This window comes from Canis lupus, chromosome 32 (genome assembly GCF_003254725.2).
Source record: "Canis lupus dingo isolate Sandy chromosome 32, ASM325472v2, whole genome shotgun sequence".
Lineage (NCBI taxonomy): Eukaryota > Metazoa > Chordata > Mammalia > Carnivora > Canidae > Canis > Canis lupus.
This window is the reverse complement of record NC_064274.1, coordinates 10307046-10331171: the sequence shown is the minus strand read 5'-3', so window position 1 is coordinate 10331171 and position 24126 is coordinate 10307046. Positions and strand designations below refer to the sequence as shown.

At 36.1% G+C, this 24126-nt stretch overlaps 1 protein-coding gene across 13 annotated transcripts in view; it reads right to left on the bottom strand.

The window, feature by feature from the left end:
* The window catches only part of PTPN13 (protein tyrosine phosphatase non-receptor type 13), a 203224-nt gene that overhangs the window by 8526 nt on the left and 170572 nt on the right, over positions 1–24126 (bottom strand). For 8 of the 13 annotated variants that reach the window (XM_035709563.2, XM_035709560.2, XM_035709562.2 and 5 more), the window contains 9 exons: positions 21929–21999; positions 17708–17769; positions 14604–14748; positions 13538–13675; positions 13351–13439; positions 7921–7976; positions 5465–5571; positions 3164–3312; positions 1440–1530 (listed from right to left, as the gene is read on the bottom strand). In XM_035709563.2, the coding sequence (XP_035565456.1) occupies positions 1440–1530; positions 3164–3312; positions 5465–5571; positions 7921–7976; positions 13351–13439; positions 13538–13675; positions 14604–14748; positions 17708–17769; positions 21929–21999 (908 nt within the window). The remainder of the gene's footprint in view (positions 1–1439; positions 1531–3163; positions 3313–5464; positions 5572–7920; positions 7977–13350; positions 13440–13537; positions 13676–14603; positions 14749–17707; positions 17770–21928; positions 22000–24126) is intronic. The other 5 variants (XM_035709561.2, XM_025425416.3, XM_025425430.3 and 2 more) reach the window with 1 other exon arrangement.

The window sequence follows — 24126 nt, the reverse complement described above, 5'->3', positions numbered from 1 at the left end:
GATGATAATAATGCTCAATTTAATGAATGACAATGCCAAAAGATTATTTCATAAAATAAAAATTAGTATTATAATGAAACTATCTAAGTACTTACTACAAATTTGCATAATTATTTCTTGTTCATCTAATTAAATTATATTCTTTTAAATCAGCAGCCAAAATAATAAACACAATAAATAAAAAGGCAGCTCACTTTATTCTCTAGGCATATAGGCTTCTATCTTTATCCGATGTAATTTCATAGTCAAAATATAAATTTTTAAACCAGTGAAAACTATATGTAAGCCATTTTATCCAAAATAATTAATTTGTACGTACTTACATATCAGAAGCAATTTCTACTTAGAGCATTTATAAATTTAATGGGTAATTTCTATGATTATCAAATTGACTTCAGTAATAGGCTTCAAAATCCTGCATCAGTTGCTCTTCTATCACTTGACTTCTGTCTCTTAGTCCATGGAAACAAATCCACTCAAGTAGTTTTGGATTTACGGCTTATCCCATTTGAATTTGAGAGACTAGTCTGGCCCTTTTTTTGGTGGTGGTGGTAGAGGCTGAAATAACTCCCACTTACTTTATGCTCAATCATTATTACTTTCATTTTTATTTTATTTTAATTAATTAATTAATGATTTTATTTATTTATTCATGAGAAAAACAGAGAGAGAGGCAGAGACACAGGCAGAGGGAGAAGCAGGCTCCACGCAGGGAGCCTGACGTGGAACTCAATCCAGGGATCATGCCCTGAGCCAAAGGCAGACGCTCAACCACTGAGCCACCCAGGCATCCCATTACTTTCATTTTTAAAATGCTAAGATACACTTTTCACAGAAAGTTTTCCAAAATAAATTTTTTGTCTTCCAACTTGGTTGAAAAAATTCTGTTGTATTATTTATTGCATGATTTATCACTATTGATTCTGTTACAGTTCTTTGATTTTAGGACTTCTTGATAAAGATAGGATCGTTGTATCATGCACAGTGTAATTCAATGTGCTAATATATATATAAATATGGCTTATGATTACTAAGAAGTTGCTAAAAATAAGCAAAGAAGTTGCTAGACATTAATATTTTGGCTATATCCATTTATAATTAAAAAATCACATGTTGATTGGTAAAATGGTAAAATGTGGGTAAGAAGAATTGCTTTTTTGCTCTTCTAGTGTCTGAGACAATCAAACATTATAGTTGGCTCAACCATTGAGCCACCCAGGTGCTCCTAAGATTCTTCTGATTAATTTTCAGAATACATAGATAATTTAAACAGGAATTCATGTTGTATATCTAAATGTATTTGTTATTGATGTAAGCCTCTGAATATGTGCTTCTGTGTATATATGTACACTTGTGTGAGAGATAAACTAGCATAAAAATTTTAAATCAGTTCAAACTATATTAGACATACATTTGATTTGAAACCAAATTAAACTTACAGGGAAGTATATTTTTATATCGGTTCTTTCTTCTGTTTTCCTTAGTTTGTCCAATTAGACATTGATCCAAAGGTTTTAAATCTTGAAGATTCTGCAAGGAAAAATAGAAATAAAATTAAATTTGATAAGCAGTAATTCAGCCATAATTGCCAATGCTTTAAATATGCAGGGTATAAAATTGGCTACTGATCAAGGCAGATTTGAGTGTTAAGAAATAGCTTATCCTGTAAAGATAAGCTAGTCTAAAATCCCAATACTACTTTGAAATACCAGTTGTTGAAATATGTTGCTGCAAATATCTTTAGCATGTGGTAGTCAACTTTGTGAGGCTGCACTTCGTAACTTTATTTTAAAGTTCAGTTTAAAGAGGTCTATAATTGTATTTTAGGAAAAAAACCCCACAACAACTTATAAAAGCAACTTTGTCTTAAAGTAATGAGCTGCAGCAGAATTTCTTGACAATATTGTCTGTGGGGTCATGGAATAATCCATAGTAGAGTTGTGGTGAGACAGTCCTAGGTTTTAAAGTCAACTCTCACTTTTCATTCACTCAGTAATCCATCCTTTTATCCCTCCATCCATCCAAATATATATTAAAAATACCTACTAGATACAGGACACTGTAATAAGTGCTGGGAATACAGTGGTGAGAAAGAAGGTATGATTCTGGTTCTCCTTGAGCTTACAGCTTATCGGGAGAAAGAAGCAGTAAAGAAATAAATACTGTGATACATGCTTTGGAGCAATTAACAAGCTGTTATTTTAGAGAATAATAAAGATCTACTTTATAAAGGGTTGTGATGGCAGGTCCTTGGAATGGTGACATTTAAACGTAAGCCTTAAAGAAGATATTATTTCTGCAAAATGGAGAGGGAGAATATATGTCAACTATTGGGAGCTTGTTTCCATATCTATTTACATTATTGAGTATTAAATACAAAGCATCTAATACATACATACATACATACATATATACAAAGCATCTAGCATATTCCAGAAGCTCTCAAGAGAAGTTAGCTCCTTTTGCTTCAGTGGCTATGAAAAGTTTAGGAGGTGGGTAAAGTAAGTATATGGTTTGAGGAAGATAAACAAGGTAAACCCGAAAACCAGTGGTGCTCCATTCCTTTTTTGCCTAGTGGTAAATATGGATGTTGCCAATAAGACCACATGAGCAAAAGCTCTGGACCACTGCTGAGTTGCACGGAGGGGCATATTTCTAGAACTGTATTAAATTAAAAACTGTTGCTAATGAACCATATCTACAGTGTATTAATTATGAAGTTTAATGGTTGGAATTGACACTTGACTTAAAGAAAAAAAAAGCTCTCTATCTCTACTATGAGGCAGGGAAGGTAATCATTGGGGAGATTTATCAAGCTCCAAAGTGGCTAAAAAGAGCTCTTTATTTATTTATTTTTTTAAAGATTTATTTATTCATGAGAGACACAGAGAGAGAGGCAGAGACACAGGCAGAGGGAGACGCAGGCTCCATGCAGGAAGCCTGACGCGGAACTCGATCCTGGGACTCCAGGATCAGCCCTGGGCCAAAGACAGATACTCAACCTGCTGAGCCACCCGGGCGTCCCTAAAGAGATCTTTTTAAATTGATAGTTATTAAGAGTGCTGTTAGTTAGAAGTAAAGGTATAAAGTAATGGGCATTATCAAAATTTCTCCCACTTTTGCATAAAGTTTTGGAAAAGAATCTTTGGTAGTAGCCACTTACCTCCAGCTCCTTTGAAGGAATTCCTTGATCTAATAAACCTCGCAATGTTCGAATGACTGATTTCAACTTGCTACCAGTGTATTTACCAGAGGGAAGCACTTTGACAATGGGGAGTGCAGCAAGTTGCTCATCTGTCAGAAAGGGATGATCTAACAAGAAGACAGAAGTTGATTTTTTAAAAAAAAAGATTTTATTTATTTATTTAGAAAGAAAGCACAAGGGTTGGGGAGGGGTAGCAGGCAAGGGAGAAGCAGATTCCCTAACTGAGCAGGGAGCCCAACAAGGGATGTGTGGCTCGATCCCAGGATCCTGAGATCATGACCCAAACTGAAGGCAGACACCTAAACTGACTGAGCCATCCAGGCGCCCCAACAGCAGTTAATCTTTAAAAAAAAATTTCCCCTAAAACTAATTTAGCCAATAAGGGAACTGATTTGAGCCTATTCTCACCTCATCTATTTTTATGAGAGCAAGAGTCTTAGGAATTAATAAGGTAGGAGAACAGGTAGGCAGATACCTACAGTTAACATAAAATCTGGCCATAGCAAGGCCCTTGTACCCAACTTTTAAGAAAACACTTCACTGTTCAGAATTCTTTTTTTTATTTTTAAGATTTTATTAATCTATTCATGAGAGACACAGAGAGAGAGGCAGATACATAGGCAGAGGGAGAAGCAGGCTCCCTGTGGGGAGCCTGATGTGGGACTTGATCCCAGGACCCCAGGATCACTTCCTGAGCCAAAGGCAGTTCAACCACTGAGCCACGTAGGCGTCCTGTATTTAGAAATTCTTAAGGCTCTTGGCTCTCATGTACTTACGGTTTCTAGAAGAGTTTAATTTTTATTTATTCTTTTTGCTTTTCTTGACTCAAATGACATGATTTTTCTTGATGAAAACGTATGTAGTCTTGTTATTGCTTTGCAAAACTTAAATTAGCTTCCAAGCACATAGGGAAAAGATGAAGGGAGATGCTTCAGAAATTCCTTACAATGGGACATTTCGTTTCACTAGTAACACTGGTGTCTCCTCTCTCTACCCCTCCTTGGTACTCAGTGCCAGGAGGCAGTCTGGCATTTGATAGTTTTCTCAATACAAATGAAACTGTGGGGTCTTCAGGAGCTTATCAAACGAGTGACATCAGTGTCTTAGAAAAGATAAGTATCTAATTTAGTACCCGCTCTATGGAAACTGCTTATATCAGAAGGCAACTGATTATCCTGGAAAAAAGGAGAGGGCTCTTGATACGGTAGCTACAAAGCTACACTTGTAAATTAGTTGATTAAAGTATTTTGATGATGCAGCTACCATGTAGGCAACAATAATGCTAGGCTCTGTGGGTATACAAAGCTGTACAAGATACTTCAAGAAGCCAGACATCCGGTAGGGTGAAGGCTAGCTCTAAATACAGAGTTCAGTCATAAAAAAGAACTGTAAACTTTTACAGAACTGAGTGTAAAGGCAACAGGAGCTCAAAGGCTGGAGATGAGCATGGGCTACAGGATTTGACAAGAGCACCATCAGTGACACCAACAATCTACCTAAATTGAAAAAGTGTTAATTCAACTTCTTTAATTTCCTTTAACAACTAAGACTTCAGATGACAAAACCATGTCGTTCATTCCTTCATTGCATTAGTGTAACATGAAACACTGGATAGAGCTTCATTTCTCCACTGGCTCAGTTATAAAATAAAGAGGCAGTAATAGGTCAGAGCAATGGACTCTTGCTTTTAAAAAATGAGGCTGAGATGCTGGAGTAGTAATTTCCTAGTTTTGAGCTATTCTGCCTATTTTATTATAAATAAAATGTGTTCCTCGACTCTCATTCAGAATGGCAAAATTGTGAGTTTGTGTTTCTTTTTTCTTTTTTTTTTTAAAGATTTTATGTATTTATTCATGAGATGCACACAGAGAGAGGCAGAGATATAGGTAGAGGGAGAAGCAGGCTCCCTGCAGGGGCCCGATGTGGGGACTTATCCCAGGACCCCGGGATCACTACCTGAGCTGAAGGCAGAGCTCAACCACTGAGCCACCCAGGCGCCTGACTTTGTGTTTCTAAGTATTTAACACATTTATTTGTGGGTTTTCCCTCAAGCCACTGAAAATTTCAGCTTATACCTGTGCAAATACCTAGCTATATAATTGAATGTTGGTATTTGTCTATGTGATTTTATTTTACATATAGGGCCAAATAATGTACATTTACAGTTAAATAACACATCCCTATACCCAGAAAACTCATTTTCAAATGCTTATTTTTTATCCATATTTTTCACAAAAAAATTGCTCATAAAATTCTTGCCTTCACTGGAATCTTCATGGTTTGTTGTTTCTATTGGCAATTCATCACTTCCCCATGTTATCTCATCGTCATCTTCAGGCTTCCTTTCTTGTGACTTTTGAATCAAGCTATGATAACAAAACACATTGGTAATATTTTCTTGTTTTGTCCCCAAAATAAATTTAAATATTATGTTCTTGAACCCCTTGTTTCCTCTACAATTATCATGAAATATAAAAATAGATCATCTTATTAAAAAAACCCAAGTCCAGAATTCCTAAAATTCATTGGTAGGTGGAAATTAAACTGAAGTGCAGAATTGTTTAATATAGTTTAAAAAAATGTATCCTCAAACAGATCCTGTCTTTGGACCTTAGAATGAAAGAGTCCTCTTGGGAATAGAGAAAGTGGTGGTTTGTTTCTGCCCTTCAAAATGGATAACCCATTACAATTGTGTTTGTATAGTTCTCTCTCTCTCTCTCTCTCTTAAAGTAGGCTCCATGCCCAGTGTGGAGCCCAGTGTGGGGCTTGACCTCATGATCCTAAGATTAAGACCTGAGCTGAGATCAAGAGCTGGATGCTTAAATGACTGAGCCACTCAGGAGACTCTCTTTTTAACAGTTACCTACTGTTGTACTGTATGGATGTACCTTAATTTATTTATAGAAGTCTCTATTGATGAATATCCATATTTTGCTACAATTGGGGGCTAGAAGGACACTTCTGTATCAGGGTACTCACTTAATGTACTAAAGCACAGTACAAATTCTCATTATTCTATGGGTGCACAGTAGATGCCATCTCCCTGGTAAGGTAGATGGCTAGGGAAGAGAATCTAGGCAGAAGAAATGTTTAGAGATGAGATGAAAAGGATAATATAAAAGGCTGAATACATTTTTACATTTTATGATATTCAGGGGAAACAAAGCAGAATACCTCTGATGCCATGAATAGATACCATTAAAGCAAGACACGTACAATGCTCCTCAACTGTCAATAACAGGGCAGTAATTATGCTGCTTTTATGGTGGATCCTTTCCTCTTCTTCAGCCAATTGTGGGTTATAATTAACATTTTTTTTAAAGATTTTATTTATTTATTCATGAGAGACACAGAGAGAGAGGCAGAGACACAGGCAGAGGGAGAAGCAGGCTCCCCACAAGGAGCCGATGCAGCACTTGATCCCAGCACCCCGGGATCACACCCTGAACCAAAGGCAGGTGCTCAACCGCTGAGCCACCTAGGTGTCCCTATAATTAATATTTAATTTGCAAGCTCTACATCTATAAGGTTGCCTTTGTCATCTAGTAATTCTATTTTGTCTACAAGGGTATAGTTTGGAGATCTTTCCATCAGGCATTCCTCTTATTTCTCATTCTTTTGATTAACTGCTTGTAGTATTTCATAGGTGCTTGTATGAGTATACCTTAATTTATTTTTTGTATATTATGTTTTTCTTTAGAAGTATAAATGATATTGCAATTAAATTTTTGTAGAACTGTCTTTGCACATATATGGTAGTGGGAACAATTCTTAGAAATAAAATTACTAGATTGAAGGTTATGTACTACAATTCTTTGAATCTATGACACCCATAATTGTAAGATAGACTATTATTTTGTTTACATTAAGAAATAATATTTATGATGATAAGACCCTTCATGATTTAAGAGATCTTAAAATTAAAAAGTATATATGAGTTAGTAACATGCAAATAAAACTTATATGTTAATAGTGTGTCTAATTGACACCCAAATAAATTACATACACTAATTTACCCTTCCTCCTTCCTCCTCTTTCCTAACAGAGCAGAGCCTGTATCTTTACAATTATTGGCAGCTGGCCCAGATATTTGCTAATTTTAAAAATTTAAACTGTACACATTTCTACAATAATATGTACTCCTTTTTCTAATTTTACTTGTGAAAAATTCACTGTTAATTTGCTTTTCTAGGAAAAAGCAAGTAGTTCTCTTTGATTGTTATCATCTAATATGGAGCAAAATTTATTCATGTACAATCACTTTGTTGGCCAACAATACATATAACTTTTTAAAATATTAAACAATATATTGGAAAAATCCTATTTTGATTTAGAAACTGTTTTCAAAAAGAAACAATTGTGGGGTTTTAAAATGTTTCTTATCTTCTTTGGTTTTATTTTAATTCTACTAGAAGACAATAATCATCATTTCTGGTACATTCCCTTTTTGACCTTTCTTTCATTTTTTTCCCCATGGTCAAGGATATACTTCTGTTTTTGAGGAATGTTTTAAAAAACACATTGTTACATGTCACTAGACCCTCCCTGTAATAGTAGTTTAAAAATATTATTAATATTCAACCACAGGTCCATAATTTAGTCAAACTTTTTTTATTGGAAAAGGATAAATTAATTTCAAAAGCAACATCTAAATGAAAATCTGAGCACTTCTAAAAAGAAATGAATTATTATACTTTAAAAGATTATTTTCTTACCTTTCAATTTTTACTTTTTCTTCACAATATTCTTCACAGCCATTCATTTTGACAGACTACAATACAGAGAAATAAAACTCACATTAACCCATTAAAAGAAAATCAAATAATCTCATAATGTTCAATTCTTCCCTGTTAGTTATTTCCTATATTTACTGTTATGTCCATCCTCATGTAACAAAGACATACATGACATTCAAATAATGTCAAACTGTGGCTAAGGTATCTTCAGTGACCTACGAGTTTTTGCTGGTTCCACTTATTCACCTTCACATTCATTTTGGCTTTTCATTTCTTATTTAAGGGATATTAATGGTATAGAGGTAAGGAGAAAGCAAGATGAAAAGTTAAAGTATGATTATTTAGATATGCATATTTGGTATATGCTGCTATACTATTTCAATTTTAAGATCTAAAAATGGGCTCTCCAGAAAAATCTTAGTAATATTCAGTGTGTTAAATTATCTTGCCTTTTTATTATTAAAGTGAGGAGTCTCTCCATGAAGAACATAGGTCAATCAGCTCATATTATAATTGAGTATGATGTCTCAGAGACCCAAATACTGTAGGAGCAGTTTGCTACAATTAGGAGATACCAAATTTCATTCTTTTTTAAAAGATTTTATTTATTTATTCATTCATGAGAGACACAGAGAGGCAGAGACATAGGCAGAAGGAGGAGAGGCAGGCTCCATGCAAGGAGCCTGATGTGGGACCCAATCCCGGGACTCCAGGATCATACCCTGAGCCGAAGGCAGACACTCAACCACTGAGCCACCCAGGCACCCTCATGTTTCATTCTTATATGGTTAATAAATAATACATTTCAATCTTTATTAGGACAATTTTTTTTAAGATTTTATTCATTTATTCATGAGAGACACAGACAGAGAGAGAGAGAGAGCGAGAGAGGCAGAGAGGCAGAGAGGCAGAGACACAGGCAGAGGGAGAAGCAGGCTCTATGCAAGGAGCCTGAAATGGGACTTGATCCCGGGATTCCGGGATCACACCCTGGGCCGAAGTCAGGTGCCAAACCACTGAGCACCCAGGGATCCCCTAGGACAAATTATCTTAACAAATGGGAAATTCCCTTCATTTTAAGACTGAATTATCGGGTCTCTACCTCTACAATCTATCTGGTTTTACTTTCCATTTATCTGTGGCTTCAAACCCATGGGTCTTTCTTTTACTTCTTTGAAAATCGCTCACCTCTTTTCACCACAAAGTTCTTCCTATGGAAGGTACCTTTTTTTATTCAATGTGCCTTTTCCTTCTGAGGATGTTCCCTTACCACCTAGTCCAAAGTAGGTCTCCTTGGTTACTCTCTTTCGTAGCACTTTTTTTCTTTTTAAACCTCATAGATCTTATCACAACTTGTAATTGCATATTTATTTGGGTGTTCACTTAATCATTTTCTTGTCTTCTCCATTAGACTGTAAGCTCCATGGGGTCAGGAATCATATCTGTTTGTTTACCACTGTGTGCCTACACATGCTTATGCCTGAGCCACAGAAGGTTGTCTCACTTGTTTTGAGGAAGAAAAAAGTAGCATGTTTTTATCCACTGACAACTAAAAGGAACCTTCTTGAGACCTTACCTGTTTCTAGAAGTTGATTAATTTTAGGCTGGGTTAGATTTTTAATTCCAAGTGAAGTCATTTGGATTTCTTACTTCTCATCATAATCTTGGTCTAAGAATCTACCATGAGTGCAATATTTTGAAAAGTATAAAGTCTTTTATAAGAATCTAGTGCTATTAACATGAAAATAGTGAGATAAAGTCCAAGTGGAAATAATATATAGTACTACTGTAACAATGATATCAATGATAGTGATAACAATTTCCCATCACTTTTGCAAAATTCACCTGTGTATGAGGGAGAACTGGATTAAGGAGACTGGCCTTCAGTCTCTCTTCTCACTCTGGATTATAGGCTCTTTGGAGGAGGAAGTAGCTATAGTGTTGCCTCAACAAAAAGACTGCTGATCTAGACTTTCAAGTCTTTGCTAAGCAACTCCTCCAGATGGAATGCTCTTTCCCATAGCATCTCCCCTATCAAATACCTTTAAAATGCTAATTCTCTAGGAAGCTTTAATAACCATACCCATCTACTCCTGTATAGTCCCTATTATTCCCCAATTCTTTAAAACACTCTCTGAACTCCATATAAACATTTATTAGCACATCTTTCTACTATAGTTTTATTTTATCTTTAAAAATATATTATTTATTTGAGAGGAAAAAGTGAGAGACAGAACACAGTGGAGGGGGAGGGCAAAGGGAGAGGGAAAAGTAGGCTCCCCACTGAGCAGGGAGCCCTAATGCAGGGCTTGATCCCAGGACCCTGGGATCATGACCTGACCTGAGCCAAAGGCAGGCGCTTAACCGACTGAGCCATCCAGCCACCACTTTACTATGGTTTTTAAAATTATGCTTATTTCCATGTGTACAACTCCCAAATTGACTACTAGACTATGCAAGCAAATTTAGGACAGAAACCCTGACATACCTTCTTACCCTGTTACCCCAGATTAATCAGAGTCAAACTAGTTCAGCAATAGCTAAATGAAGTTTTGAAAGTTTGGATGATAATTTACATTATGTATATGACTGGTATTCATTCCTTCATTCATAAATAAGACTCCGACATTGACCTGAAGTATTTCATTAAGAGGTAGTCAAGTAGTCAAGTGTAGGGATGTCTGAGTGGCTCAGCAGTTGAGCTGAGTGTCTACCTTAGGCTCAGGGGGTGATCCCCTCAGGGATTGAGTCCCCCATCAGGCTTCCTGCAGGGAGCCTCCATCACTGCCTCTCTCTGTCTCTTTCATGAATAAATAAATAAAATCTTTTTTTTTTAAAGAGGTAATCATGTGTAGAGTGATAAGTGACTGTGCATTATACTATACTCTTTATAATACCATGATTAGTAGCTTAACCTTTGGCCTATAGGGTGAAAACCCTAAAACTTCCAGGATTGTATATACAATCCAGTCATTCCACTCCTGAGTATTTACATAAAGAAAATGAAAACATGAATTTGAAAACAAGTACTCCTATGTTTATTGCAGCATTTTTTTTAAGTAATCTTTACACTCAACATGGGGCTCGAACTCACAACCCTGAGGTCGAGTCACATGCTCCACCACCTGAGCACTATTGCAACATTATTTATAATAGTCAAAATATGGAAGCAACTCAAGCATCCAGTGACAGATGAATAAAAAAGATGTAGTATATATAAAAAATGGAATATTAGCCATAAAAAAAAGAATGAGATCTTGCCATTTGTGACAACATGGACAGACCTAGAGGGTATCATGCTAAGTGAAATAAGGCAGAGAAAGACAAATATCATATGATTTCACTTAGATGTGGAATCTAAAAAATAAATGAACAAATAAACAATAGAAACAGATTCGTAAATACAAGAACAAACTGGTGGTTGCCAGAGGGGATAGGGGTGGAGGGATGGGCAAAATAGGTGAAAGGGATTAAGAGGTACAAACTTTCAGTTATAAAATCAGTAAGTCATGAATACTAAAAGTACAGCACAGGAAGTAGAGTCAATAATGTTGTAATAACTTTGTATGGTGGCACCTAGGTGGTAAATTACATTTAATGTTGTAAGCAATGCATAATGTATAGAAGTGTTAAATTACTATGTTGTATAACTAAAACTAATACAACATTGTATTTCAACTATATTTCAATAATAAAAGTTACAAAGGGCTATAGAATACACTGTTAAGAACCAATTCAGTAAATAATCTATTTGTTTAGAGTGATCCCAAAGAGGTGCAGTTATGAAAAACTGATATTTTCAGAAATTGTAAGAAACTTAAAACTACTCAAATATAGGCAATATTCTAGAAATACAAGATGAAACAGAAAACTTTTTCCATAATCCTGGCTTAGTCTTCCTTTCAGCTATGGAGATTAGTCATATTTGTCTTTTTCGAATTTGTCTGCTTCTAAATATAATTCTATAGTGATTTTAAAACATTTAGAGTCTAATACAAATGGAACTTCATGTTTTTATCTCAGTACCTTGTTTCCTCCTTTCCTGAATGTTATTAACTTTTTTGTTTTGCTTACTATTAGTCAAAATCTCTTCTGAAGTCCCATTCATTCAAGTGTCAATCTATTAATTTTAAGGATGGACTGACCCAAAATGTTTGTTCTTAAACATCTTGAATTCTCAAGATGCAAATTTGTGGGATCTATCTGTGCTATGGGTGGTAGAACAACTTATATGATATGAACCCTAATTTTATTTATTTATTGATTTATAAAAGACTATTTGAGAGAGAATGGGGGAGAAAGCACAAGTGGGGTGCGGAGGAGCAGAGGGAGAGGGAGAAGCAGACTCCTCACTGAGCAGGGAGCCTGATGTAAGGCTTGATCCCAGGACCCCAGGATCATGATCTGAGCTGAAGGCAGAAGGTGACTGAGCCAGCCAGGTGCCCTTGAACCTTAATTTTTAGATTTGTACTGGACAGTTTTACATCTTAATTTCTTCCAAGTGAAATTTAAAATTATTTAACCAAGTTATTCTGCTTCTTATATTAAAAAAAATCAAAATATTTTATGGGACCATATTTAATTTATGGGTAAATCTAGGGAGGATTTAAATTTTAGGTTTTTTCTATCAAAGAATAAGAAACATTTCTCTTTAATATTTCATTGCTTCTTTGTAGAGCTTTAAAGTTTTCACAATACAGGTCTCACACTTTTTGGGTTGAATTTATGCCTATAGCTTTTATTTGTTTTTAACTATTGTGAATGAAGTTTTACTTAATTGTATTTTATAACTGGTTCAAGCAAAGACTGTTATGGACTGAATTGTGATTCCCCAGAATTCACAGGTTGGAGTACTACCCTCCAATGTGACAATGTTTGGAGACAGGAGGTATTTAAGGCTAAATGAGGTCATAAGGATGGGACTCTAATCCAATAGGACTGGTGTCCTTATAAGAAAAGGAAGTGTACCAGGAGTGCACAAACACAGAGGAATGGCCATGTGAGGACACAGTGAGAAGGTGGCCATCTGCAAGCTAAGGAGAGAGGTCTCGTCAGTAACCAACCCTGCTGGCATGTTGATCTTAGACTTCTAGCCTTCAGAATTGTGAGAAAATAAATTTCTGTATTTTAAGCCACCTAGTTGGTGTTATTTTGCTATGGCAGTCCAAGCACACTAGGACAGACTCAAGCAAACTCAAATGCCTATGGGAACCAACCAAATAAATATGAACCTGTGAATGTCAGGGTTAGGGCAGGTGATGAGCAGTGCTGGAAAATCAGAAATGGTAGAGTCAATGGAGGCAGTGGTAAGGCTTCAGCAGAGAAAGCAAGGTTTAAGTAAGGAGATACATAATTCTAACAAGATACAGTAGCCTAGAGTGTTTATCTAGGTATTATCTTAGATTTTACCTCTGTAAAATCTTCAGGTAGAGGTGAGCCATCATAGTCTGTATCTTCTGCTCTCTCTTCAGATAACTTCCTATTGGTTTTCAATGAATCTGGGAGAGAAATAAATCGACCAAAAGGAATTAAAATGCTCCTTGGAGGTCTTTTTATACTCCTTCATTTACCAGCTTATTCATTCTGATTCATCTACCTGGAACACAGGCATCTTCTGCTGCATTATTTTGGTTTAAAAGATTCTGAGCTTCCTCATCCACCACATCCAGCAGAGATTGAATAACTTCAGCTTCTTGGGGGTCATCATAAATATCATCTTCTTGTACATTAGATTCTTGAAAAACAATAAATTACATTCAAATGAAATAAAATAAAGATTTTACTTTAAAAATATTGATATGAGAAGGAAATACTATGGCAAATTGAATATAGCAGGTCTTTCAAATTTTAAGCATCTACTTTGAAAAGTAGCCATGACTGGAAAAGCAGTTTCCACTCATGGAACCTAGCCATTTCTAGTTCTAGTATTACCCTGACTGCCATGGCAAAGGACAACACAAACACAACTTAAAAAGAATAAGCCAAAATCTATGTCTGTGAATAAATCTTTTCATGAGACTCAATAACTTAATGCTTATTTTCCTAAATTAATCCCAAGTTATTAATTCATGAAAGAAATTCAACTAGAGAAGTTCTGTTATAAAGATTAAGGACATATTGGAGTGCCTGGGTGGCTCAATCTGGACTTGATTTTGGCTCAGGTCCAGATCTCAGGGTCCTAAGATCGAGCCCTTGAGTGGCGTTCCTCTCTGGATGTGGAGCCTCTCTCCCTCTGATTCTCTCTCTCCCTCTCCCTCTGTCCATCCCCTCCCCATCACCCCCACATGTACTTTCATGTGTGCTCTCTCTTTAAAAAACAAACACCCCCCAAAAAAAACCCCAAAACAAAACAAAAAAAGAAATAAAATTTATCCAAGATTAAGGATATAAAAAGGCAGCTCAAACATCCTCAAGAAAAATTTTCTAAAAATTATTAGGTGAGTTGCTGCTTCAAAGAATATAAGAAACACTAACAAAAACAGCTATCTTTTCAATCATTTAAAAATATTTTTAACATTAGAGATGAGAATGAATACAGGACATTTGTACAGTAATGCAGTTAATGAGTAATTTTACATTGTTCTTTTATTTCTTTGAACAATAATCTTTCCTTTTTACACTATAGAAATATGTATGCCCAATACCTAATATTTCTTCATTACCTGAATTATTAGGGCTTTTAGAGTTACTGGATGACTGATTTGGAAAACTACCTTTGGAGAGAATCAAGTTTGCTGATCCCTTCATCTGATAAGTAGAGCATTTTCCTTTGGGGTACAAAACTTCAATTATTTCTTCCCCATTAACCTAAAATATGAAACCAGAGCAAACAATTAGTTTACTACTTTACTAACTTCCTGGATTAGAGAGGGACTGTAGATTGCCCCACCATGTCCTTCTTTTCCCCTTTCTTAGTACAAAATTCATTTTTTATCTCCCCATAATAGATCTGTGTTTCTAGCACACATCAGTACAATGGAATGTACAAAGAGGATGGGACTTTCCATCATCGAAAACCTCTGGAAACAGATTATACAACATCAAATTAGTATTTTTATTCCAAGAACTCTCATAGTGTTTACTACTATAAATTTTGAGTTGCCAAAAAACCCCGTATTATGTAGTATTTCCTAAATTTATTTGACTGCAGAGATTTCTTTTTTGAGGCATATTTTATGGAACTTGTCTTTCATAAAACTTTTTAGGAAAGTCTTCTAGGATCACTAAACTTAGAAATTGAGAGAAAGGGAAAAAATATTATAAGTATTTGTGAAGCTATGACTTGGACACAGACTCTAGTTTAGTACCCTGGTCAACTGCAGGATATAAAGATTTTCAAATCTAGTCTAAATCTCATCTCAATTTAAGAAAAATAACAATGAGTTCATAACTATAAATTAATCATCGAATAGAATGTAACTTTCTAATTCAATGGTAAGTTGTGAACACTTCATAGTGCATGGCTTATTGAAAGAAAAATGATTTGAGGGATCCCTGGGTGGCGCAGCGGTTTGGCGCCTGCCTTTGGCCCAGGGCGCGATCCTGGAGACCCGGGATCTTATCCCACGTTGGGCTCCTGGTGCATGGGGCCTGCTTCTCCCTCTGCCTGTGTCTCTGCCTCTCTCTCTCTCTCTCTGTGACTATCACAAATAAATAAAAATTAAAAAAAAAAAAAGAAAAAAGAAAAATGATTTGAGTAAAAATGCAACATGAAATGACTGGAATAAGTTAAAACAGTTATATACAAACAAAAGGTGGTTTGCTCTGAAGATTTTACTCTTTTTTAATCAAGATAAAAAGTAGAGGGGCGCCTGGGTGGCTCAGCAGTTGGGCGTCTGCTTGGCTCAGGGCGTGATCCCGGAGCATGGAATCGAGTCCCACATTGGGCTTCCTGAATGGAGCCTGCTTCTCTCTCTGCCTGTGTCTCTATCTCTCTCTCTGTGTCTCTCATGAGTAAATAAATAAAATCTTAAAAAAAAAAGAGAGAGAAAGTAGATGCAATAGAATTATTTCCTCATAAATAATTATTCTTGTTTCATAATGTCAAGTTTTACTGGACTGTGCAACTCCAGTCTTCATGAGAAATTCATAATACAGACATTGGCATTAAGGACAGAATATTATTTGAAAGACTTCCTGGAAGATTTGAACTCCAACAACAAATATTTGCAACCACGAATAACAAAGGTCCCACTTTCTAAGGATTGTATATTAATCTAAACAGAAAATCTCCCCTGCTCCCTTTCAAAAACATGCTGATATTTAAAAGGAAAATAAACACCATACAGCATGACTAACACTAAATACATAAAATTTCAGGTGTTCCAGCTATGTGTAATTGTAGACCTTATGAATAAACAGGGAATAGTGGGTGTTCTTGTATCTCAATCCATAAACATACCAAGACATTTTTATTTTTGTGTCCCAATCATTTCTGCCTAATAAGTCTTCTGCTACAATACGTTTCCAAGACTTGCTGGACCAGTGAGATGAAAGGCACTGAATTTTGACCTCTGATCACCAAATTTTCCTTCTATGCTAAGTTCAGCTCTGACCCAGAAAGCTTGTTGTGATGACAGAATTTTCAGATTACTAGGAGAGCAATACCTCAGCTCTGGATCTTACATGGAAAGACTTAAATAGTGGGGTTTGGAACAGACTGTATGGAATGTGTGTGGGATTAAACAATTCTGCAAAATGAAGATCCAGCTGGGACCATTTTAGAATGTACATTACATGCCAAAAGAAAATCATAAAAAGAAATGCTAACCAAAGAAATGGGCATACATAAGGCCTTAAAGAGAAAGCTCAAAGTGGAATTCAGCTATATATTAAAGTAGTTTTGTTAGGGGCAGCCCGGGTCATGATCCTGGAGACCTGGGATTGAGTCCCATGTCAGGCTCCCTGCATGGAGCCTGTTTTTCCTCTGCCTGTGAGGAAGAGTCTCTGAATCTCTCATGAATAAATGAATAAAATTTTAAGAAAGAAAGGAAAGAAAGGAAAGAAAGGAAAGAAATGAAAGAAATGAAAGAAAGAAAGAAAGGAAGGAAGGAAGGAAGGAAGGAAGGAAGGAAGGAAGGAAAGAAAGAAAGAAAGAAAGAAAGAAAGAAAGAAAGAAAGAAAGAAAGATAGTTTTGTTAAATCACCTCCAGATTTCTCTGAGGTAGTCTTAAATGATTTAAGTTCTTACATTTGATTATGCAGCAAAGCATTTTCCATGTCTTTTAAATAGCAAATAAGCCTGTATCTTTTATCAGTACTGTTTTTCCTTACTAGCAGTATAGACCTGTCATTTGAGAGTCACTGCTGGTCAACATTAACCCAAAAGACCAATTCAACTCTTCATTATGTATGTTCTTCTCTTCTGGGTATCTAAGACACAACCCAAGAATTGTGCAAAAAAAGAAGGAAAAAAAAAGAAAAGAAAAGAAAAGAAAAATCCCAGCACTAAAGCTATCTATTTAAGTAAGCTTATATAAGAACTGAATATGTGCCAAAGATGTAGGACTGCTTGTGTGGGAGCTTTACACTGTGTGATTTCCTTAGCAAGGCCCATGGGTTCACTAAAATATATCCTATTATCATTACATGTATCTAAAAAGGGCAAATATTTAAATGTGAAATCAGTTTGGTTCAAGACACAACCAAGCTGGTTGGTTGGTTGGTTGGTTGGTTATTTATTTATTTGTTTGTTTGTTTGTATTTTTTCCCAAGCTGGTTATTTAGATAAGGAAGTATAACACGAAGAAGATGGCCTTTTCCTTACCTTGGAGAATGAATTACTAGGAGTGAGGGCAGGCTTGTGGCAAGGCTCCAAAGTGTGATGACCTAAAAGGGACAACACAGAAAGTTAGAACCACAATAGAGACATCAAAATAGTGAAAGAAAACCCACATTTCTGTGCATGTTCTTATTTTTATTAGTACACCAAAAGAGGTCATATTACAAAGCGATTTAAAACCAATTAGATGGGGGACACCTGGGTGGCTTAGTGGTTGGGCATCTGCCTTTGGCTCAGGTTGTGATCCCAAGGTCATGGGATTGAGTCCCACATCAGGCTCCTTGTGGGGAGCCTGCTTCTCCCTCTGCCTATCTCTCTACTTCTCTCTGTGTGTCTCTCATGATAAACAAAAACAAAAAAAAATCTTTAAAACAAAACAAAACAAAACAAAACAAAAACCAATTAGATGGAATCAAATATTACAAAAGGGTTTATCCCAAGGAAAAAGCTAATTTCTTAACAAAAAAATACTGTAGTCTGCATGAAAGCTCAGTTTGGGCTGAATAATTCTAGTGTGAGACACTGAATATAAATTATCCCAGCTGAATGGGAGAGATAATCACAGGTGCTGACCTATACTCACTTTACCACTTAAAGGAAGACAGCAAGCCATGTATATCATTTCATAAAGGCTATCGATTTTTTTTTTAAACTTTTTATTTTTTTTTTAATTTTTAATTTATTTATGATAGTCTCACAGAGAGAGAGAGGCAGAGACACAGGCAGAGGGAGAAGCAGGCTCCATGCACCGGGAGCCCGACGTGGGATTCGATCCCGGGTCTCCAGGATCGCGCCCTGGGCCAAAGGCAGGCGCCAAACCGCTGCAAGGCTATCGATTTAACATAGTAAAATAAGTTATGGATACAATTAAGTGGAACTTTTTTTAAAGATTTTATTTATTTATTCATGAGAGACACACAGAGAGAGAGAGGCAGAAACACAGGCACAGGGAGAAGCAGGCTCCTCACAGGGAGCCCCATGTGGGACTCAATCCCGGGTCATGCCCTGGGCTGAAGGTGGTGCTAAACTCCTGAGCCACCTGGGCTGCCCAAGTGGAAATTTTAATATATGTCTACACCAAATGTTAATTTTAACTCTTAGCCATCAGTATGAAGATTCAATACATTTATTAAAATGAAATTCTCTCTTATAGTTAAAAAGTCATATTTAAAAATAATCTGATTCATTAAATTTTTAATGAATTTTATTTTTAAGTGATTTTGAAAGAGATAGTAGAATTTCGAAAAGTTAAAAAGGAAAAGAATAGAAAAGAAAAAAAAAATACAGGTATGTGTATTCAAGGACTTCTATTTGAGAAAGACCTAAATATAATTCTACCTAGAGCAGCACCTGGGTAGCTCTGTCATTTACGTGACTTTGGTCAGGTCATAATCTTATAAGTTATGAGAACAAGCCCTGAGTTAAGCCCCCACACTCAGCGGGGACTGTGCTTGAGAGTCTCGCTCTGCCCCTTCCCTGACTTGTTCATGCAAGCACTGCTCGCTCTCTCTCTCTCAAATAGATAGATAGATAGATAGATAGATAAATAAATAAATAAATAAATAAATAAATAAATAAATAAATGTTTAAAAATTTTTTCGCCTAGAAAGATGAAGGTTGACATGAAATTTGCAGGGATGAATTTCTATGATTACGTGGATAATGTTACAAAGACTTAAGAATGCCTTTTAATATCATTTCCAGGAAAAATACTGAAAAAGTATACCAATAATAAACTACTGGTTCGAAGAATCATACTGGAATAGTACAAAACAAAATAGTTTATTATTTATATTCTCTCCCTTCTATTCCCCAGCTGTCCCTCATACCTTGTCTCCAAGCAACCACTAATCTGCTGTCACTATAATTTTGAATAAATGGAATAATATAGTATAAACTCTTCTGTCTGGCTTCTTTCACTCAGTGGTCTTATTTTGAGGTTATTTTGATGATGTTGCTATATGCCCCAACAGACCATTTTTATTAATTACTGATTAATATTCTATAGTTTGGATATATTGGTTTATTCCTGCAATAGTTTTTGGACATTTGAGTGGTTTTTGATTTTGGCTTTTACAAGGGAAGCTGCTAAAACATTCATGTACAGGTTTTTGTGTATGGATATGTTCTTTTTTTTTCCTCTTTTTTTAAAATTTTTTTAAATTTTTATTTATTTATGATAGTCACAGAGAGAGAGAGAGAGAGAGAGAGAGAGAGAGAGGCAGAGACACAGGCAGAGGGAGAAGCAGGCTCCATGCACTGGGAGCCCGACGTGGGATTCGTCCCGGGTTTCCAGAATCGCGCCCTGGGCCAAAGACAGGGGCTAAACCGCTGCGCCACCCAGGGATCCCTTTTTTTTCCTCTTAAGTAAACAAATGGGAGTGGGATGGCTGGATCATATGGGAGGCACATGTTTAAATTTTTAAGAAACTGTTTTATAAAAATGGTTATATCATTTTATATTCCCATCACTATAAAAAAAGTCCCTATTATTGGTAACTATTTGATTATCAGAATTCATGAAATCAGTTCTATGGGAGTCAAGTCAGAGAACCCCAAAAAGACAAATCACTAGGCAATTTCTACAGCAGGGACAGGGCACAGCTTTCTTTAGCTCTGAAAGTTAGGAACAGGTGGTAGAGAGGTTATTAGAAAAATGCTCTCCTGAGTTCTGTGAGATAGTCAGACTCTAATGTGAACTGAACTATTAGAGAGCAACAAGGATTCCTAAGGAATTCAAGATAACAGAGAAGGAGGCAAACAGATGTGCTTTAGTATTTAGCAATAAACTACAACTGCAGTAGTGAGATTCCTTTGGTATTTAGATATCACTACCTGATAACCTAAAACTTTAGTTATGTATGAAGTACTGACTTCACATTTCAATACAGTAATTTCAACCCCATTTCCCTGTGTCTATCATTCTTATTATTATATTAACACTAGTATTTATTTATATATTTATTTAAGATCATATTTATTTACTCATGAGAGACAGAGAGAGAGAGAGAGAGAGAGAGAGAGAGAGAAGCAGAGACACAGGCAGAGGGAGAAGCAGGCTCCACGCAGGGAGCCCGACATGGGACTTGATTCCGGGTCTCCAGGATCAGTCCCTGGACTGAGGATGTTGCTAAACCACTGAGCTACCTGGGGTTGCCCAACACTAGCATTTAAAAGCTACATTTACTGGGGCGCCTGGGTGTCTCAACGGTTGAGCATCTGCCTTTGGCTCTGGGTGTGGTCCTGGGGTCCTGGGATCATGTCTCACATCAGGCTCCCTCTACAGGGAGCCTGCTTCTCCCTCTGCCTAGGTCTCTGCCTCTCTCTCTGGGTCTCTCACGAATAATAAATTTATTTATGAATAAATAAATTTATGAATAAAAATAAGTTTATTTATTTATGAATAATTAAAATTTTAAAATCTTAAAAAAATAAAAAAGCTACATGAACCCAATTATGTAAATGAGAGTGTGGAACCAGACACCGCAGTTCAAATTCTGGCTCAACAATTTATTAACTCTGTGAGCTTGGGTAAATTATAAAACTGCTTTGTCTCAGTTTCCCCTTCTATAAATGGAGAATAATAGTAATACTATTCTTACAGGGTTGTTATGAGGATTAAAGCAATTAGAAGAATGTTTAGTCCAGAATAAGCATTAAATTTATGTTAGTGACTGCCACAACTACTTAATACTACAATTTCTATTATTATGCTAGAATGTAAGACAAGATATTTTGTTTATTCATTGCAATATTCACAATGCCAGACCAATGCCTGGCACAGAGAAGAGATTCAATAACTGAACATATTATGTGACAATCATTTTGACAAGCTTTACACGTGTTATTACTGTATTTATGTTTCATTATAACCTTACAAGATAGATATTACTAATATTCTTATTTTACTGATAGGAAATAGATATGGATCAAGTAACTTGCTAAGGTCACATAGAACTTAATATAGTCAGGTCTACTTGGCTATAAATTCCATGGTCCATGCTGCTCTACTATTTCCTATTACACACTGAATTTTAGAGATGCTTTTACATAAATGTAATTTTTTGCACTTTAGATCCTGAAAAACACTCTGGAAGGGCAATAAAAACATTGTAATGATAGTCTGATAGTCTCCAAACTTGCTTTTGGGAAAAACATATTTATCTCTGCGTAACTATGTGTGCCATAAAATGAATGTATCCTTACCATTGGCTTTTGTTGACTTTGGCGTTGAAACAGCAGACCTCTTAGAACTTGGGACCACTGGATGACCATCTCTGTGTCATTAAAAAAAAAAAAAAAAGGAAATGGCAACTCCAAATTAAGATCTTTGTTTATATACCCTCTGAACCACTTGCCACTATTGAGCCTCAGGAATTTTATTTTAGATGGGCTTTGGGAGGGTCTAGGCACCTCTGAAACTGTAGACAAATTTTATCAGTTTTCATCTACATGTTTTCTGGAGGGAGATATTCTTGACTAAAAAAAGATTAAGAATCACTTCTTTACATGATCTTTCTCTGGGTTTCAGTTTAATACACTACCACATTTTCCCTCTTATTTAAAACACTTGCAATATTCATGATCTAATTACTTATTCACTGTCACTCAGGTGATAGTTCAAAGATAACTTAGGAATTAGAGATCACTAAGGTATGTATATCTGAAGACCTTGATGCACGTTTTTTTTTTTTTTTGTAATTATTTAAAGTGAAAGAAAACCTCAACAAAATATATATATTCAAAGGATTGTAAGAAGGATAGTGTCACCCAATGTGAAAAGCTGTCAAAAAGTACCTTGGAAGCAGAGGACTAGTATGCAATCTTATGGTGCTAGTACTTGAAAGAAAAGGGAGTCTACCTAAAGTATACAGTGCTAGGAGAAGCAATTTGCCATGGGTTCTAAGCTCTTGTATATCCTTCTGGGTATCCCAGAAGTGCAAGGCCCTGACTGTTTTTTTATCTGCACCAATTCTCATGGCTGTTTGTGGTGAACAAGCTTGAAGTATGAGGTAACAACCGCTCTCTCCAAATAAAAAGCAGATTTTCTTACAAGCTGCCATAGGGGCAGGCTCCTCTTCTCCTCCTGGTATTCCTCTCCTGTAATACAACCCACTGCATGTTCAGGAATCCACTAGGCCCCATGTGTCTTCAGGAGACTTAGAAGATGCGTGGAATCGACACCAGTACCATGCCCATGCTGCTTGTGGTTACTGAAAAAATAGTTTGTCTCTCATCCAGGAATTTCATACTCTTCTATCAGCACCCAAGAAATCGTAACTAGTTGGTTTATTAGCTTGCAAGTAGGTTAAGACCACAGACCCTGTACAGTTCTTGACATATAGATAATTACCACAAATATATACTTCTCCGCTTTGCTACCCTGTGGACTTTAAAGAGGGCAGATATATATAATAGTGGAGAACGCTGGAGGAAGAATGAAGGGAAAAGTAATTGTGACTTGCCACCAATATATCTGTAGTGACTACAGTGATGAGAAAAAGCAGAAAGGCAAAAAAAGTGATTTCAGGGTTAGGGTAAAGGGTACTTTATGGATTTTGAGGCAAAAAAATTTCAGCTAGATCTATGGTCAGCAGAGATGTCAGTTTTCACAAAAATATTTTCCAGGTTGTTTGAACACTTTCCTCCTCTGCCAATTAAGATTTAGCTACTCCTATGAAAATAAACGTTAAGACAATCTAAGTTTTAGAAACATAGGAGGGAAACAGATCAGGGATTACATTCAGAGAAAGATGTACACAATCTGATTTAAAGGTTTAGAAGGAACAAATGTTTATGATCAAATGATTCAATTATGGTTCCTATATTTTGAAAGACATACTATGTAAAACTCACCATGTATCACAGATACCAATGTAACATAAATCTGTAATCTAGAAAGCCTGGCTGTACGTACATTGTGATAGGCAGAATAATGGCCCCATAAAGGTGTCCACATTCCAATCCTCCACATCTATGAGTATGTTACTGGACATGGTAAAAAGGACTTTGCAGATGTGAGTTAAGGATCTAAAGATGGGAAGATTATCTTGTACTATCTGGGTGGGCCCAAAGTATGGGCCCTTATAAGTAAAAGAAGAAGGCAGGAAAAGACAGAGTCAGAGAAAGAGATGGGACAATAGAAGTAGAGTGCTGTGACTACCGGCTTTGAAGATGGAAGGGGCCCATAAACCAAGGGATATGGGGAAATCTCCAGGAGGTGGAAAAGGCAAGAAAATGGATTTCCTTCTGGAACCTACAGAAGGAATACAGCCCTGGTAACATCTTGATTTCCAGTGAAACCTACTTTGTATTTCTGACTTTCAAGACTATTAAGAGAATAAACTTGTATCATTTAAGCCATTGTATCCATAGTAATTTGAAGTTAATGCATTCTTTTTTTC